The sequence below is a fragment of the Lactuca virosa genome, chromosome 1 (assembly GCF_052849685.1).
Source record: "Lactuca virosa cultivar CGN04683 chromosome 1, Lactuca_virosa_CGN04683_v6, whole genome shotgun sequence".
Classification (NCBI taxonomy): Eukaryota; Viridiplantae; Streptophyta; class Magnoliopsida; order Asterales; family Asteraceae; genus Lactuca; species Lactuca virosa.
In genome coordinates, this window is record NC_136426.1 from 103,556,889 (window position 1) to 103,572,998 (window position 16,110).

Consider the following 16,110-nt stretch of genomic DNA (forward strand, 5'->3'; position numbering starts at 1 on the left):
TCCTGCTTTGGTTCGTCGCTATACAGTGCTGGTCTCCATAGATGAAGCTATAGAGACGACATATCGTCACTATAGGTGTATCTATAAAGACAACATGTCGTCTCCATAGATAGAGATATAGAGTCGACACGTCTTTCCCTTTGTTAACAGCGTGTCGTCGTGGTGGATGCCCCTATAGAGACAACATGTCGTCTCTATAGATCCACCTATAGAAACGACATGTCGTCTCTATAGGTATGCCCATACAGCTGCTTTTTTTCTCTATAATTTTCCAGTTTTCACATCACAAAATTGCTAAAGCAGTAAATTTACAAAATAGCTAATATGGTAAATTTGATTGCAAAACATTAAAATTCCATACAATCTCAAAACACTACATTATTGCAAATATAATTCATATGTAGAACAAAATTATTAACTTGAGGAAATTTGCATAATCATCACATGCCTTATCATTTGTGTACATAACACTACATTCTACATGGTTTAAAAAAACACCATCAACAATGGATTGCTTCTCATCATAGTGTGCCCTTCTTTTCTCCCTAAAGCTTCTTGCACTCTGCTTCCCACTTTCATTATCTGAAACCTCATCATGAATTCAATTTTAATCATTATTTTGAAAAAAAAAATGAAAAGGATGAAGGAACTAGGAAGAAGGAACCTCGATCTTGATCCATGGCATCCAGAATGCAAAGTTACTGTTGCTGCTACTGGAAGATGCCATCTCATTGAGTGTTGAACGAATTGCTTAAGCACTGAATTAAGCTGAAACAACTACCAATGTGCAGCTGAGAAATTACATGTTAAGGTTATTAGAATACTCTTACCTACAGTACATAAACACATAGAAAAGTTTAAAAAAAGAACATGGACAAGATTTTCTATTTTTAATTAAAAGGAACAAAAGAACTTGCATACCTTGGTTGTCTACCTGTGTTGGAGTTGCATCATTTTGAGAGGTATGATTCTTTGAGGCTCCAAAAACAAATTCCCTATGAACAGAAAATACATATTTCCATTAACAGAAGGTCTAGTAGTAGTACCTACATTACATACATGGTAATGTTAATAAAGAAAGTACATCACCAAAGTTGGTAGCATGATGACATTGTAAGTCATACATCACCAAGTTATATTATTGTTATATATCCATACATACAACACTTAATGGCAAAAAGAAAAGAAACAGGAGCTTGGTAGTAGACATAAATTACGCACAAATTTTTTGATTTGTTTAATTATATCAACGGGTGAACATGAGCAAATCTCCTTTAATGCACATACTAATTTCATGAGGTGGATACAAATTCACATACCTTGATTATTAGAGGATACTGAAACGTGTTCCCAGGAACTGAAGAATTTGATGCCACTCTTCCATTAACAGAAGGTGTAGTACCTACAGTACATGAATGTATGGTTAAGTAAAAAACACTGGAAAGTAAATAAAAGATGGTAGAAAGTTGTTAATATTGACAAATCTCCTTTAATACACATTATTTTATGAAGCAAATACGATTTCACATTCACATACCTTGGACATTTACATGTATTGGAGTTGCCCTTTGGGATACAACATGAGTAGCTCTAGTTGCTAAAGAGGGTGAAACTCATGTTCTTGTTCTGAAATTAAACACAACATAGAAATTAATAGTAATCATATACAAAGAAAACTTGAATTAACAAAAATCACTTTCATTATATATATACATCTTTGCTGCCTCTGCTTTCTACTCTAATCTTTAGTGGTTTTACTCTTGATCAATGAGTAAACCGGAAATGAGAAACACCAATATGTTCACACAACAAAAAATTGTGTTTTTACTCCAAGAAAAAATGAAAAAATGAAAAAATGAAAAAATGAAAAAATGAAAAAAATGAAAAAGAAAGTATTACCACATGAAAAATGTTCATCATCAACTAACCTTTTGCCTCTTGGAGGCTTATTGACTTCATTAACAAGTCTTTGCCTTGCTGCATCCAGCTCCTCAACCAGTCCTCCTAAACTTGAAACACTTCTGGAACCAACATTAGTAGCTCATGCCTTACATTTACATTAGAAATAGCAACCTAAAACAGAAAAATTGATCTGAAATTACTTTGTTATGAACAAGAATGTGTAGCAGTTGTAAACTATTCCAGTGAGTGTGAGAACTATAACATAGAACCTTCAATCCAGCAGGTGAAAGGGCATCTAGATCTTTAATAGGTTGGTATTCTATGTCAAAGATTTGTTGAACACCATCAGTCATAGACAACTTGTATCGCTCTCGAAGAGGTTGACTAATATTTACTATCTCATCAACCTGCAAAAACACATTTATATCAGTTTGAAGCATATGGAAGCCAATCCCTAATGGTATTTTAACATATACAACCCATGGTCCAGCAAGATTCTCACAACATAGAATACTCTTACCTAGAATGTGATCAGGAGTTATTAGATTGATTATGTTATTGAAAGTAGAAATTAATGGAACAGAATGTAGATGACAGTTGTTTCAAGGTCTGCTTAGTGTGCTTATCAGTTCTTTTTGTTGCTTAAATTTAAAGTATAGTGTGAATTTAAGCACAAAAAAAAACATTAAGCAGAACTTGACATAATGGTGATATAGGATGAATTAAGTACCATTTTTGGTTTGTGTGAATCAGCTAGACCACTGATGGCTGCATAACTGAAAATATATAATGAAGTGGAGCATTATAAAAGAATTTATTAAAGTCTAAGAGAGTAAAAAACAATTGAGTCGTTTTAGAAATGAAAAAATCTAACACAATAAGAGATTATAAATGGAATAATTATAGAAAGTGTTGAATTGTTTTACTTTTTCCTCATATATGAACGCAATGCAAACTGAGAATTGCAATAGTGAAAAAGTCAAGGAGGATTGGGAATAATTATGAGTACATATTGTTTTACTTATCGTGTTTAGGTTTCTAACCAAGACAAACAACATAAAAAACTATCTGAAAGAAAAACGAACATGAAAATACCTCTTTTTCAATCAGTTTGGTGAAGAAACGTTCGGCCTGAAATGCAGAGATGTCGCCACTGTTGTCGCACCACACCAGAACACGGCCTTCGATGTCGAGGAGGAACAGCGCAGAGGCCGCCCCTGCCATCAGTTATCCGCAGCCAGGTAGATCAGATCTGTGTTGATTGATTCTGAATTAAGATCTGATTTCTGGTCGATCGAGAAAGAGCCAGAGGTGAAAATGAAGCCGATAGTTAGAATCGTCTGCGTTGAAGCTAATAGCCGGTGGTCTTCGACAACTAGCATGAGGATCGAGAGAGAGGAAGAAGATTTGCCGGGAGTGGGAGGTGAGGAAGTCGCCAGGGGAGAATTGTCGAGAGAGAGAGAGAGACTGATGATTGAGCGTGCGTGAATGAAACGAAGGGGGTTGCTCTCCTAATTAAGGGCATAGAAAGCTATGGGGACGACAAATCGTCCCTATAGTTATCCCCAAAACTATTTATTTGCATGAAGTGATTAAAAAAATATGTTATTTTTAATTTTCGTTATTTGTTAGAGCAAAACGATTTATTTGCATGAAGTGATTAAAAAAATATGTTATTTTTAATTTTCGTTATTTGTTAGAGCAATAAGTCGTTGCTACAGATGTTTCAAGAACGCGCCAAATCCACTTCCTTTCCCGCTTAAAATGCTGAGACGAGAAGTTGTTGGTATAGCTTCAAAAGTCAAAAAAAATTCGTCAACCTTATGGCGACGACATGTCGTCCCTATAGGTAGCCAATAGGGACGACATGTCGTCCCTATAGATGTTTATTCTTGTAGTATCATCACAAATGTTCTATGAGATACAAGCAAACATAATAACATGGAAAAATCTATATAATTGTTGAGGATTGTAAAAACTTTTAGAATATTTTAGACTATTTCTAATAATATGTTCAAGAGAAAATGTATTAATTTCAAATTTTATGAAGTCGAAGTAGACAATTTGAACCTAAGCGATCGAGTAGCACACTGTAGTTAAATCAAGAGAGGTGTTTGGACCGTGTATTTTTGAAGCATATTTGCCACAGTAGAAAAATATAAAAATATCGATAGTTGGGACAACTTTATTAAATATCTTTGGAAACAATAGTGCTTTGTTTTCAATATATAATTAAAATCGTTAAATCAAGAACATTATATAAAATACTGAAATAACCAAAATAATTAGGAAAAAAAAAGCAAATTACATGGTTTAATCATTATATAAAATATTTTTTATCCATACACAACATTTTATGCTTAATAAAGTTGTACAATATAACATTTTAAAACATAATTGTTGTGTATGGAGAATTTTTGTTTTATACAAATCAACTCCTATCATAAAATACTAATTTTGGAATGATTTATCACAAAATTATCATATCGTTCGTGAAATTGTTTTATCATACTAGTAGTAATTTTTTAGCCCAAAAACTATAAATAGTCCACACTCACACTGAATCCTTTTCAAAAATCTTGGTCATCCTAATACTATGTATGAAAGAACAAGTCCTCTTCCAAGTATCTCCCTATTCCATTGCTCTTTTCTCGCCCTTTTCCATCTGATTTTGGATCCGATTTAAACTCCACTCTCTTGCCCTCTTCTACCCTTCCGCTTGTATGTGTTGTTGGTAGTAATTAGTTCGATTTTCTTTACTTCATTTGATAAAACCTCGAATCCATTAGACAATCAGATACTATTTCCAGGTATACGGACTTGATCGCATTTCTCATTCTTTGTGTAAATTTACGTATACGCCATGATAAGTTCGATTACCGATCGCATGATTGCTTTGATAGATCATTCAAATCTGAAATTTTAATCGGCTATAGTTCTGTAAATCGTTCGATTTGTGGATTGACAGGACAATGGCATCTCATATCGTTGGTTATCCACGTATGGGACCAAAACGAGAGCTGAAATTTGCGCTTGAATCGTTTTGGGATGGTAAGAGCAGTGCCGATGATTTGCAGAAAGTGGCTTCTGATCTTCGATCAAACATCTGGAAACAGATGAAGGATGCTGGCATCAAATACATCCCTAGCAACACTTTCTCTTACTACGATCAGGTTCTTGACACCACAGCCATGCTTGGTGCTGTTCCTTCAAGATACAACTGGAAAGGCGGTGAGATTGGATTCGATACTTATTTTGCCATGGCTAGAGGAAACGAATCTGTCCCTGCTATGGAAATGACAAAATGGTTCGACACAAATTAGTAAGTTGCATGTTCACGTTCTTATTTTCCTTTTCCTTCACATAATTCGATTTTAATGCCATCAACTGTTGTTTATACACAGCCATTACATTGTTCCTGAGTTGGGCCCTGATGTGGTGTTCTCAAATGCTTCTCACAAAGCCGTGACTGAATTCAAGGAAGCTAAAGCTGTATGTGTTCTTGAGCTATTTGATCCATTTCCACCTGTGTAAGTTTTATTTCAAACTGATTCATCTTTTATGCAGCTTGGAGTTGATACTGTCCCTGTTCTTGTGGGCCCTGTAAGCTACTTATTGCTATCTAAACCTGCAAAAGGTCTTGAGAAAACCTTCAATCTTTTATCCCTTCTTGACAAAATCCTCCCAATCTACAAGTATGTCTCTTTCTCTTTATCATTACAAAACCTTAATTCATTGTTTATATGATTACATCATAATGAAACTGTAACTGTAACTATTCCTTCAGGCAAGTCATTACAGAATTGAAGGAAGCTGGTGCGACATGGATCCAGCTTGATGAGGCTACGATTGTGAAGGATCTTGAATCCCACCAATTGGAAGCTTTCACCAAGGCTTATTCTGGATTACAGTCAGCTTGTTCTGGTGTTAATGTTCTTATAGCAACCTATTTTGCTGATATTACTACGGATGCATTTAAGATACTCACGTCATTGCCAGCTGTCACGGGGTACACGTTTGATTTGGTTCGTGGTAAAAATAGTCTTGATTTGATCAAGAGCAGCTTCCCATCTGGAAAATACCTCTTTGCTGGAGTTGTTGATGGAAGGAACATTTGGGCTAATGATCTTGCTGAATCTCTTGGGATTCTTGAGTCTCTTCAGGGTGTCGTTGGCAAAGGTAGAAATGAGTAGTTTTTGACAAAAAAAATAATAATAATAATAAAGATCGTTTTTGCATATTTTCATAAGTTATTGATCTTGAAAACCATGATTTCTTTTTCATAAGTCAATCTTGCAAACTATGGTGTCTTTTTATCATACTTGCAAGAACAATAATTTGAAACATGATTTGTGCAGACAAGCTTGTGGTGTCAACCTCCTGCTCCCTCCTCCACACTGCTGTTGATCTTGTAAACGAAACCAAGTTGGACAATGAAATCAAATCTTGGCTTGCATTTGCTGCTCAAAAGATTGTTGAAGTCAACGCCTTGGCTATGGCCTTATCTGGTAAAAAAGACGAGGTACATATATGCATATAGCCATATACAAATGCATACATTTACACATACACATACATGTATAATGGTGTTACTGGTTGTGTGGGTTAATTTGTAGGCATACTTCTCGGCTAATGCTGCTGCTCTAGCTTCAAAGAAGTCCTCCCCAAAGGTGACTAATGAAGCTGTTCAAAAAGCTGTAAGTGATGCAGATTCTTGACATTAATTTGTATCACCATATTTCCCAAAAGATTCATTTGTTATGCTTTTGTAGGCTGATGCTTTGAAGGGTTCCACCCACCGGCGTGCCACCAATGTTGGTGCTAGATTGGATGCCCAACAGAAGAAAAACAATCTTCCGGTTCTACCCACAACCACCATTGGCTCTTTCCCTCAAACCATTGACATTAGGAGAGTTCGTCGTGAATACAAGGCTAAGAAGTGAGTATATTCAAATGGGTTTGCAAGATTCTTTTATTTTGTTATTTGATTACTATTCATGTGTTTATATATATAGGATCACAGAGGAAGATTACGTTAAAGCCATGAAAGAAGAGATCAATAAAGTTGTGAAGCTACAAGAAGAACTCGACATTGATGTGCTAGTCCACGGAGAGCCAGAGGTACAAGAAAACCAATAAATTTGGTTAATTAATTAGTGGAAAATAAGACATGAAAATGAAATTACATTGATTTACAGAGAAACGACATGGTTGAATACTTCGGTGAGCAATTGTCTGGTTTTGCCTTCACCGCCAATGGATGGGTGCAGTCTTATGGGTCCCGGTGTGTGAAACCGCCGATCATCTACGGTGATGTTAGCCGGCCAAAGTCCATGACCGTTTTCTGGTCCTCCATGGCTCAACAAATGACCAAACGCCCCATGAAAGGCATGCTCACCGGACCTGTCACCATCCTCAATTGGTCCTTCGTTCGTAATGATCAACCCAGGTAACCTAATTTTCATCCTTTTCAGTTTTCATTCCCACAAAACAGATGAAAATTTGCTTAAAAAGAATTGGAATTTGAATATTTGATCTGTTTATTTCCAGATTCAAAACCTGCTACCAGATTGCGTTGGCGATTAAGGATGAAGTCCAGGATCTCGAGAAAGCTGGAATCAAAATCATCCAAATCGATGAAGCTGCGTTGAGAGAAGGTTTGCCGCTCAGGAAATCTGAGCATGCTTTCTACTTGGATTGGGCGGTGCACGCTTTCAGAATCACCAACGTCGGCGTCCAGGACTCCACTCAGGTAATCTCCGTCTAAACCCTAGCGTTGTCTGATTTCGGTTGAACAATTTTAATTTAAACGATTGGTTTATGTTTGTAATGGTGTACAGATTCACACACACATGTGCTACTCAAACTTCAACGACATCATCAACTCCATCATCGACATGGATGCTGATGTGATAACAATCGAGAACTCGCGATCCGACGAGAAGCTTCTGTCGGTGTTCCGTGAGGGAATAAAGTACAGTGCTGGAATCGGTCCTGGTGTGTACGATATCCACTCTCCAAGAATACCATCAATGGAGGAAATTGCAGAGAGAATCAAGAAAACGGCTGCGGTTTTGAAGCGCGAGATTTTGTGGGTGAATCCTGATTGTGGACTGAAGACGCGAAAGTATTCTGAGGTGAAGCCGGCGCTATCTAACATGGTTACAGCCACCAAGAAGATGCGCACCGAGCTTGGCAACACAAAGTAAGAGCATAGGGTGGTTAAATAACACGATAGATACGGTTTTGGAGCTCTTTTTCGGTTTTTATGTTTTGATATCTTGTAGTGCAGAGATTTTGTTACTAATGGTTATTGAGTTAGTTAAGTCAATTGGCTATGGGTTGGTTCGGGTCGGGTTTTTTTCGGCGTTATGGTTTTAATTTTGGTTTATAAAGGTTTAAAACATATATTTGAGGTCATAAGAGCTAACTTTTTCAAATCTAATCTAATGTTATCTTCTTAATTCTTTCTTTGCTTCTCTCCTCCTGCACAAGCGATCGTGACCACCTCCATACTTCTAGCTGTATTCTAAATGCCAAGTTTGGTATCTTTTGTAACAACATTCTATGTCATCTCCACAACAACATTCTCAATTTTGTGACTTTCATTTTCTTAGCATGCTCGTTCTTAATTGACTAATATTTTGATCTAGCCTTAGATTTTATTTTTCTTTAGTTTTAGTGGGACCTTGTCGCATAAAAATCTTATAGCCTTATTCTACTTTAACAATCTCTTCCTCGTAGATAATGTCATTTGAAACACCATTTGTAGAGCCAATTGAAAAATAGAAAATTTCACCATATTTTTAACAAAATACATCTCCACGGGAAATGGAAAATCCCAAAGTCTTCAACCCATTGAATCACCATAACATGTTTAGTAAAAGACTAAAAGTGTAAATTGTAAAACATGTATAAGGGATCAACAACTCAAGTCTGGAGGGTTTTTATTCATCAATCTTATTTATATCATTGTCATCTCATCCATACCACTAATAATGCTCACATGAGGCATATATCAAAATAGTACATTCGGGTGGGAAACCTAGTGAATTATACATGGTTTAAACTTGATAGATTTTATAATCGTCATCACGAAATTTTTTAAGAATCACATGAACCCTTTCTACAATTCACCACATATTTACATAATAAAAACGTTGCAATTTACAACATATACAAATGAATCTAATGTTGATTTAGGCACATCGCACAACAATGCCCAACCCCTCACCTCACCACAAGTAGACTTGACATAACCTAAGTATGAGGCCGAATTGATTTTCTAAAATTGCTGTTTCCTATCGCAACCTTGCTTCCAACACTCTCCCCCATATAGGCAAGTTTGTTATAGAACTCAAATTTTGGAGAGAATTAGAGTGCTAAATCTCGACCCTTCCACCCTTGGATGAAAACAATCAATGACCGAGAATATAAAAGAGATTACAAATCAGTAGGACGATTACAAAGGGATGGACCACTACAAATCGCAGTTGTCTGATGATTTTTGGTCCAAAAGTTGTAACTGATTAAAAATTTATCTGTACTTGAAACTTAAAATAAAAAACAAGTACTTTATAGAATCCCAGTTCATTTTCCACCAACCAAACTTGTGAATACTACAATTCTTTCAAATTTTAATTTCCCCTATTCTAATCCATGTGGAAACTTTCATTCAACATGCTTTCTTTCTAGCTTTTCATTTGTTTTACTCATTCAACCAGTAAGAGAATTCAACCCAAATTGATCATTTCATAAGCAAATGGGTTGAAATTGTCAATCTCTAGCATACATATATGAAGTATTAACCCTGGGTTCACAATATCACTGCCTAACTCATCATATCACTGCAGAACTCTTACGCCTAAATACAAAGTGATTGGATATAATGATTCAAAAACCCAAAGAAATTACATCACTAATTTGATCTTAGACAAACATCTTTGATCCTTCTGTAATAGTCCCAAATCACACTTCATCTTCAACATTCACTTTCATGGCCACCCACTCGTCATCAGAAACATGGATGGGACCCTCATACGTCATGCCTTGTGCATGTGCTCGAATCACAATCTTGGTTTTATGTGGCATTGCACTACCCGAGTCCTTAACAAGGTCAACCCTAACATAAGATTGATTTCTTTTTCCATTTGAACCTGACCCTGACCCTGAACCTGAACCTGAAAAGATAAGATACAATAATATCATATTTACAAAAACTCAAAACAAGCATAGGACATGACATGACATGACATGACATGACATGACATGACAGATTGTATCCCTAGAAAGCTTGCCTAAGTACCTTCACGAGCTTGACTGGCTCGAGTTATGAGATTTTCCCGCATGATATTCAATTTGGCTTCATCAACAACATTCGATGTGGTTTTTGGCTGAGGTCGATGGATGACACCTGGCGCCACGGTGATTGCATGCTTCTTTTGTATATCTTCTGCAGGAGCTGTAGCCATATAGAGTCCATCTTCTAAGTTCTTCAATCCATAATATCCTAAAAACAATACGATGGGGAGTAAATACTTCTAATCAGAAGCTTATAAGTAAATGTATTTTGAAAATCACCTTTTGGTTTCTCGGGTTCTTTTGCAATTGGATAAGTGGGAGGGTCATTAATGGAAATTGTCCGCATTTTATTAGTGGTTTGCTCGAGGGTAGATTCTTTATCATCGATTGTCACTGTCTGTGAGCTGGAAGATCCGGAAATAGAAGCTCCCGGAATCTGGATGTCAGAAAAGACAGCAGCATTGTTTGTTCTTTGTCCCCCTATGGATAAAAAACACAAACAAAAATAGACCATGTAATTATTAATTTCAATTAAGGCTAGTGTGTGATGGAAAATTAGGAACTTTTGTACACCTATAACATGTTAGATCTGTTTACCTTCTGTAAGAGCCATAAAAGCAACCTTTGCTGCATTCATCTCTGCTTGCTTTTTAGTCCGTGCTTCTTGCCCCACATAGCATTCACCTGCTTAGTAATGTATCAATAGATCAGGGAATATGCTAAAGTAACAAAATTTCAGACGATAGCAACTAGAAAAACATTTGTTTTGTTTTTTTACACTAAATTTTTTTTGTAAGGATCTAACCTGCTATCTCAACTGTAGAGGAGAAACATGGCATATGAGGTTGGCCAGTTCGATTTGTGGCATAAACTGGAAGAAGAAGACCCTTCTTTTGAGCCAATTCTTGTAAAAGACTCTTGTATAAACAATCATCCTGGATCAAAACACATACTGTTAAAAATAGTGAAGTAAGGCTAATAAATATAAATAGAGATAGCATAAGATTTAAGAACCACACTTCTTGTGTTCCATCTGGTGATAATGCCATGAAAGCGACTTTAGCAGCTGCATGTTCTGCATCTTTCAATGTGGTGCAAAATTCTGGTCCTTCGAATGTAGCTCCATCTAAGGTGACACGTGCTTTGAAGAGACGAGCATGGGGTGGGCCTTGCATCTCACAAGCATACACAGGGAAAGTAATGTTCTTCTTTTGTGCGTAGTTTTGGAGTCTACTTTTGTATAGATGCGCCATTTCTAGATCAAAATGAATTCAAGGAGTGATATGTTAATAAGGAGTTCTATTAGTTGCTGGTTTGTGAGATAAGATTTAGGAGGCAAATGAGAAACTTAAATTAGGTCTGTAATTCTTAGATTTTTCACGACACAAATGTTACCCATTTCGATTTCTGAAAAATAATTAACCAAATGAAACTTTAAGGTACATCAAATGCGCGTAAACAATTCAATTTTCAAACAACAGTAATGAAGGTGTTTAACCCAACCGGTCGTTGGTAAACCAAGAACATTATGAATAATAAATGAAAGGATCCTTAGTTTTCTCATATATATAAAAACTGGTTTTCGACTAAAATGCAAGAAATTTGTTCTATGCGATGAGATAGGATAAAAATTCATTGAGAAAAGTACCTGAATTTCGCAATACGAGTGGTGTTGTGCTTAGAACTGTTGAAACCCTAGCTCTAGGAAGAGGAACAAATAATTTTGTTGAAGAAAAACCGAATATCGGGTGTATTTGCTAAATACGATTGCATTAGAGACACTTATAAAAGGAAAGAAATTTAGTGGGCATTTGAAGTTTGAGGTCGCAATCTGTTGCCTGGTTAGGTTGGTGCTCAGGCGAAAGTTATATAGCGGGCATCATCATATTCGTAACTTCACTCTTTTCTTTTATTTGCCAAAACTGTTTTTTTTTTTTTTTTTTTTTTTTTGGGTTTTAGTGTTTTACGTATTTAATGTAATATTTATTGTATATTTAATACTTGGCAGACCTGTTTAATGTTTATTCACAAAAAAGGCAGTTTTTTAAGAACTTTTGTTTAGTTTTTTATATGTACATAGGTTTATGGGGCACGCCTTCTAGCTATGCTTTTGTGAACGGGAAGCAAAATTTTCATTGAATTAAGTTATGGCAAGATACCAACAAGTACAAAGCAAAGAGAAAATAAAAACAGAACAATAGATTAAACTCTAGAAATAAAAACCACATTTCAGAACCGGATCACAAACCCGGTTTAACCACCTCAGATTCCTGTCCTTTTTCTTTCGTGAATCAATGCACAAAGATGTGATAGAACCTCTACCTCTACCTCGGTTGCCAAAAACATGTGAGACTTAAGACTTGGAGTATACCTTGTGGTTTCCAAAACCCTATGACACCCAAACAAAGACCATCGTGATGATCAAGCATTCCTTGTTCTTTAACACGTTTATCCATGTTGTATGTTTTCTCCTCGATTCGGAAATGTTTTAATAGATCATCCAATGAGCAGTCTTCATACTTGTGCCTTATCTTGGAGAAGTCTTTCTAGCAGGATAACAACTTTACAATAACTGCACCTACTTGGAAGAGCACTTGTAGAGAGATAGAAAGTGTAGCCGTATTGTTGACTACCATATGAAGCTCGTGCACCTACTCCAAGATTGATCTTGTGTCGACCATTTGGAAGTCTAAGTACTTGAAACAATGTATTTGTTAGTAACTTTTGAGTGTGCCTTGTATTTAAGCTCCAACGTTTTTCAATGCTTTTCAGAGCTTTATAAGAATTGTGACCGGCATACAAATCATAGAGGTGGTCAGATAGAGAATTTTGAATATGACAAAGGCATAAGTCCTTTGATTTTCTTCAAAAATATCTTAGTTTCTACAAATCAGGAATTGCTTTTTGTTCCGGTTCCTTTTCGTCTTCAAAGACATGCTCAGCTGTAATGGGGCAGTTCAAGGTCTATAACAATACCCAAGCTTAAGCACAACAAGCGGAAACTTGACCTTGTCGATAGGGCGTACAACAATTAACCGATCCAATTACGAACCGACCGATTGAATTGGAAATCCAATTACAATTGAATTTGATCGGATGCGAAATTTGAAAATTTAATTGGATTAGATCAGTTATTAGATCATCCTGAAAATCCAATGGATAACTGAACTAAACATATCCAATTTGATATCCATTTTTATCTAATAATATCAGATAGTATTATTTAAATCCAATTAATATTGTTAATTTTTTAATAAAAAATAAGTTTATGACTTGAAGTTAATGTTACTTTGTTAATCTTTTTTAACATACTTGTGTGCAATTTTAATTTTTAATTATTATAGTTATATTTGGGTATTCGATAGAAATATATTAGAATCGGTTAGATAATAGATAACCAATAGATTAAACCAATAAAAAATCTAATGGATAAAACTGATCCAATCCAACATCCAATTGGATCGGTTCAGTTCGGCTTTTTATACTGAATTGGATTGGATCGGTTGACAAAATCTAAAACCCAATGATGATTGGATTGGACCAATTTCATATAAATCCATTGGATTTGAACCGATGAACACGCTCGGTCCAATTTATACCTACAATCGATGGCGACGAACTGCTTATCCGACGGAAGTCTATCTCTATAGATGCATTGCCTATCTATTACCAAAGCATGTAGTTACCGAACTAATGTTATCTCTAACCGTAGCGAAGCGCACCGACATCGCTCTGTTTCGCAAACCTCTCGTCTCGCGTCCACAACTTGGGTAAGTGTGTGTGTGTTTGGCGAATCCTTTAATCGCCACTAAAGTCTTTGAAGGCTAAAGACACCTATCTATATATGAAAAAGAAAACCAACCAGCTTCTTTTATAATTTCCAACATTTTTTAATCAGTTTATATAAATAACGAAGATTTACTTCTTAGGTCATGGGGTATACTTACAATAAAGGTCTTGTGATGATGAGCTGGAGGAGGAAAACGACCGTGCACATCATCCTAAGGGTAGTGTTGTGCTTGCATGACACGACCATTGGCTGTTGTGGTATTTACCAAAAGAGGTCACACCGTGCACTCTATCTCTCTTGCTTCTAATTCATTTCCTCTTCCTGGCTGCACTTGAATACATTAATTTTGGTTTGGTGTGATTTAATATGAAGAAGAAGGTGAACTGGAAAGAACCCGATACCAATAGTGTTGAGGCCTGAGGGTATGCCTTTAGATGTTACCATTGCCATTGTAATATAATAATTTAGCGACAGCAATTAACAAGGCCCAAAATTAACGGGTTTGGTAGCCTTAATAGATTGGGTTTTGACGAGATTGGGCCAAATAGCCCAATGGCCTCCTCGCTGCTCCTTTCCCACTTTCGCTTTGCTTACAAACGCCATGGCAGCCGCTGCTTCCATCCTCAATACTGAAGAAACCTAATTCCGAACAGCTTGTGATCGGTAAATCTCTCTCTATTCTTTATATCAATCTTCTGCGATAGATAACCAGGTTCTCTAATATCGGTGTATATTTGTCGAGGCAGTTTGGTTTTTACGTAATTTCAAGCTATATTTCGTGTTATATTTTCTTCACTAATTCGTACTTTAATTACTATCGGTTTTGTTAATTTAATGAGAACGAAGTCTTATTAGAAGAATTGGAATGCTAACAGAGGTTAGGGTTTTGTAGGCGAACTTACAATGGTGGTGCCTGCTCAGCTTACAGCTGAGGCTGTTAATCAACTCAGAGAAGGTATCGATTTGCTTCTTGGTCGATGGAGTGCACTTCAGATGGCTGTACAAAACGAATGGGGTGGACGTGATACTCGCCAGAAAGCTCAGCAACTTGCTGTTGATATCTATCAATGGCTAATCAGACCTTCTGGTAATTAACAATCAGCGTCTTCAGTCTTCAATGAAGATCGGTTCTATATGGATGTATATTATAACTGAAATTCATCTGAATCCATACAACTGGCAACTGAAAATCTCTTCTATAACTGTACATCCATTGTTCTGTTTTTCAGAGGCATTATATGTTGATGAATTGGAGAATTTGCTTGATGATTTTATGCTCTCTCTTAATACCGAGATTGATGATGGTAGCATAGAAGAGGTAAAGCAAACCCCTTTTTCTCAAAGTATGCTCGCATTTCATCAAAAAATGTTTTTTAAACATTTCAATTTCCTTTTTTGTGATTAGATAGCAGATAATCTAATGATCATTCATGAAGAATGTTTGGAAGGTAATTTTGCATCAATCGAAAGACTGAGACAGTCTGCACCTCAAATTGCTGCTGCTAGTCATCAAATGCAGGTATTATGTTGGTTCATCTTATTACCCCTCTTCCTTTTTTCCCATATATGTTGCAGCAATAAGCAAATTTCTTCTTAGTTTGTTACAATTTTGATGATTTTGGGGCTTGAAATTAGGTTGTGAATGGTGGTGAAGATGATTCAGATTCAACCTCAAGCTCAGGTGATGAGTCAATGGAAATGGCAGATGGGGTTGACCCGACTTCAAACATGGCGGATATGACACTTAATGAATCAGCAAGGCCAGCAGCACCAATTGTTGATGCAGATGGCTGGACAGTTGTCTCCTCTAGGAGAAACAGAAGATGATCAAAACAAAAAGTCAAACCAGAATCTGCAATTTTGCTACTTGAACTTCCAACTTAATATGGTTTATATTTTATAATTATTACTAAATTAATGTTTTTGGCTATTGTGTATCATGTTTTGAGTTTTTTCTTGAATAGTCTTTTACTTTTTGGTGTGTATTTTTTGTTTCTATTTTGCTTTTGTGAACATGTAGTAAGTTAAATTTTTGTTAAGTGGAAATACATGGTTATGTTAAGCTTTTGATGTAAAGCAGGATTGTTTATTTAAAGTGCTATTACAAAATAACTTAA

The 16,110-nt window shown here is 36.1% G+C and overlaps 4 protein-coding genes across 8 annotated transcripts; 2 read left to right on the forward strand and 2 right to left on the reverse strand.

The window, feature by feature from the left end:
- Window positions 1-316: 316 nt before the first annotated feature.
- LOC145154483 (recQ-mediated genome instability protein 1-like) lies at window positions 317-3,439 on the reverse strand. Of its 4 annotated transcripts, none has more exons than XR_013734982.1 (8): window positions 2,998-3,430; window positions 2,633-2,678; window positions 1,929-2,309; window positions 1,538-1,626; window positions 1,320-1,402; window positions 922-1,046; window positions 665-791; window positions 317-582 (listed from the first exon to the last, which is right to left on the reverse strand). XR_013734982.1 is itself a non-coding variant. In XM_079075545.1 (8 exons), the coding sequence occupies exons 1-3, from the start codon at window positions 3,124-3,126 to the stop codon at window positions 2,005-2,007; spliced, it is 336 nt and encodes a 111-aa protein (XP_078931671.1). In that variant the 5' UTR covers window positions 3,127-3,439; the 3' UTR covers window positions 317-582; window positions 665-791; window positions 922-995; window positions 1,320-1,402; window positions 1,538-1,626; window positions 1,929-2,004. The 4 variants fall into 4 exon arrangements, 1 of the variants encoding a protein (XP_078931671.1); XR_013734976.1 differs by having other exon boundaries at window positions 665-830; window positions 922-995; window positions 2,998-3,429; XR_013734970.1 differs by having other exon boundaries at window positions 922-995; window positions 2,998-3,425.
- Window positions 3,440-4,510: 1,071 nt separating this feature from the next.
- LOC145154514 (5-methyltetrahydropteroyltriglutamate--homocysteine methyltransferase-like) lies at window positions 4,511-8,240 on the forward strand. Its single transcript, XM_079075546.1, has 12 exons — window positions 4,511-4,712; window positions 4,871-5,224; window positions 5,307-5,394; window positions 5,470-5,597; window positions 5,690-6,081; window positions 6,261-6,424; window positions 6,519-6,599; window positions 6,675-6,841; window positions 6,918-7,023; window positions 7,101-7,351; window positions 7,453-7,654; window positions 7,743-8,240. Exons 2-12 carry the CDS (start codon window positions 4,875-4,877, stop codon window positions 8,109-8,111), a joined length of 2,298 nt encoding a protein of 765 aa, XP_078931672.1. The 5' UTR covers window positions 4,511-4,712; window positions 4,871-4,874; the 3' UTR covers window positions 8,112-8,240.
- Window positions 8,241-9,626: 1,386 nt separating this feature from the next.
- Window positions 9,627-12,087, reverse strand: LOC145154530 (uncharacterized). 2 transcript variants are annotated; one of them, XM_079075548.1, is made up of 7 exons: window positions 11,852-12,087; window positions 11,223-11,458; window positions 11,009-11,138; window positions 10,801-10,887; window positions 10,483-10,683; window positions 10,208-10,411; window positions 9,627-10,076 (listed from the first exon to the last, which is right to left on the reverse strand). In XM_079075548.1, exons 2-7 carry the CDS (start codon window positions 11,454-11,456, stop codon window positions 9,871-9,873), a joined length of 1,062 nt encoding a protein of 353 aa, XP_078931674.1. In that variant the 5' UTR covers window positions 11,457-11,458; window positions 11,852-12,087; the 3' UTR covers window positions 9,627-9,870. The 2 variants fall into 2 exon arrangements, with proteins under 2 accessions (XP_078931674.1, XP_078931673.1); XM_079075547.1 differs by having other exon boundaries at window positions 9,627-10,082; window positions 11,852-12,086.
- A 2,465-nt stretch (window positions 12,088-14,552) lies between these two features.
- On the forward strand, window positions 14,553-15,978 carry LOC145154556 (uncharacterized). Its single transcript, XM_079075549.1, has 5 exons — window positions 14,553-14,656; window positions 14,886-15,080; window positions 15,223-15,311; window positions 15,399-15,512; window positions 15,629-15,978. The coding sequence occupies exons 2-5, from the start codon at window positions 14,897-14,899 to the stop codon at window positions 15,818-15,820; spliced, it is 579 nt and encodes a 192-aa protein (XP_078931675.1). The 5' UTR covers window positions 14,553-14,656; window positions 14,886-14,896; the 3' UTR covers window positions 15,821-15,978.
- Window positions 15,979-16,110: the final 132 nt, after the last annotated feature.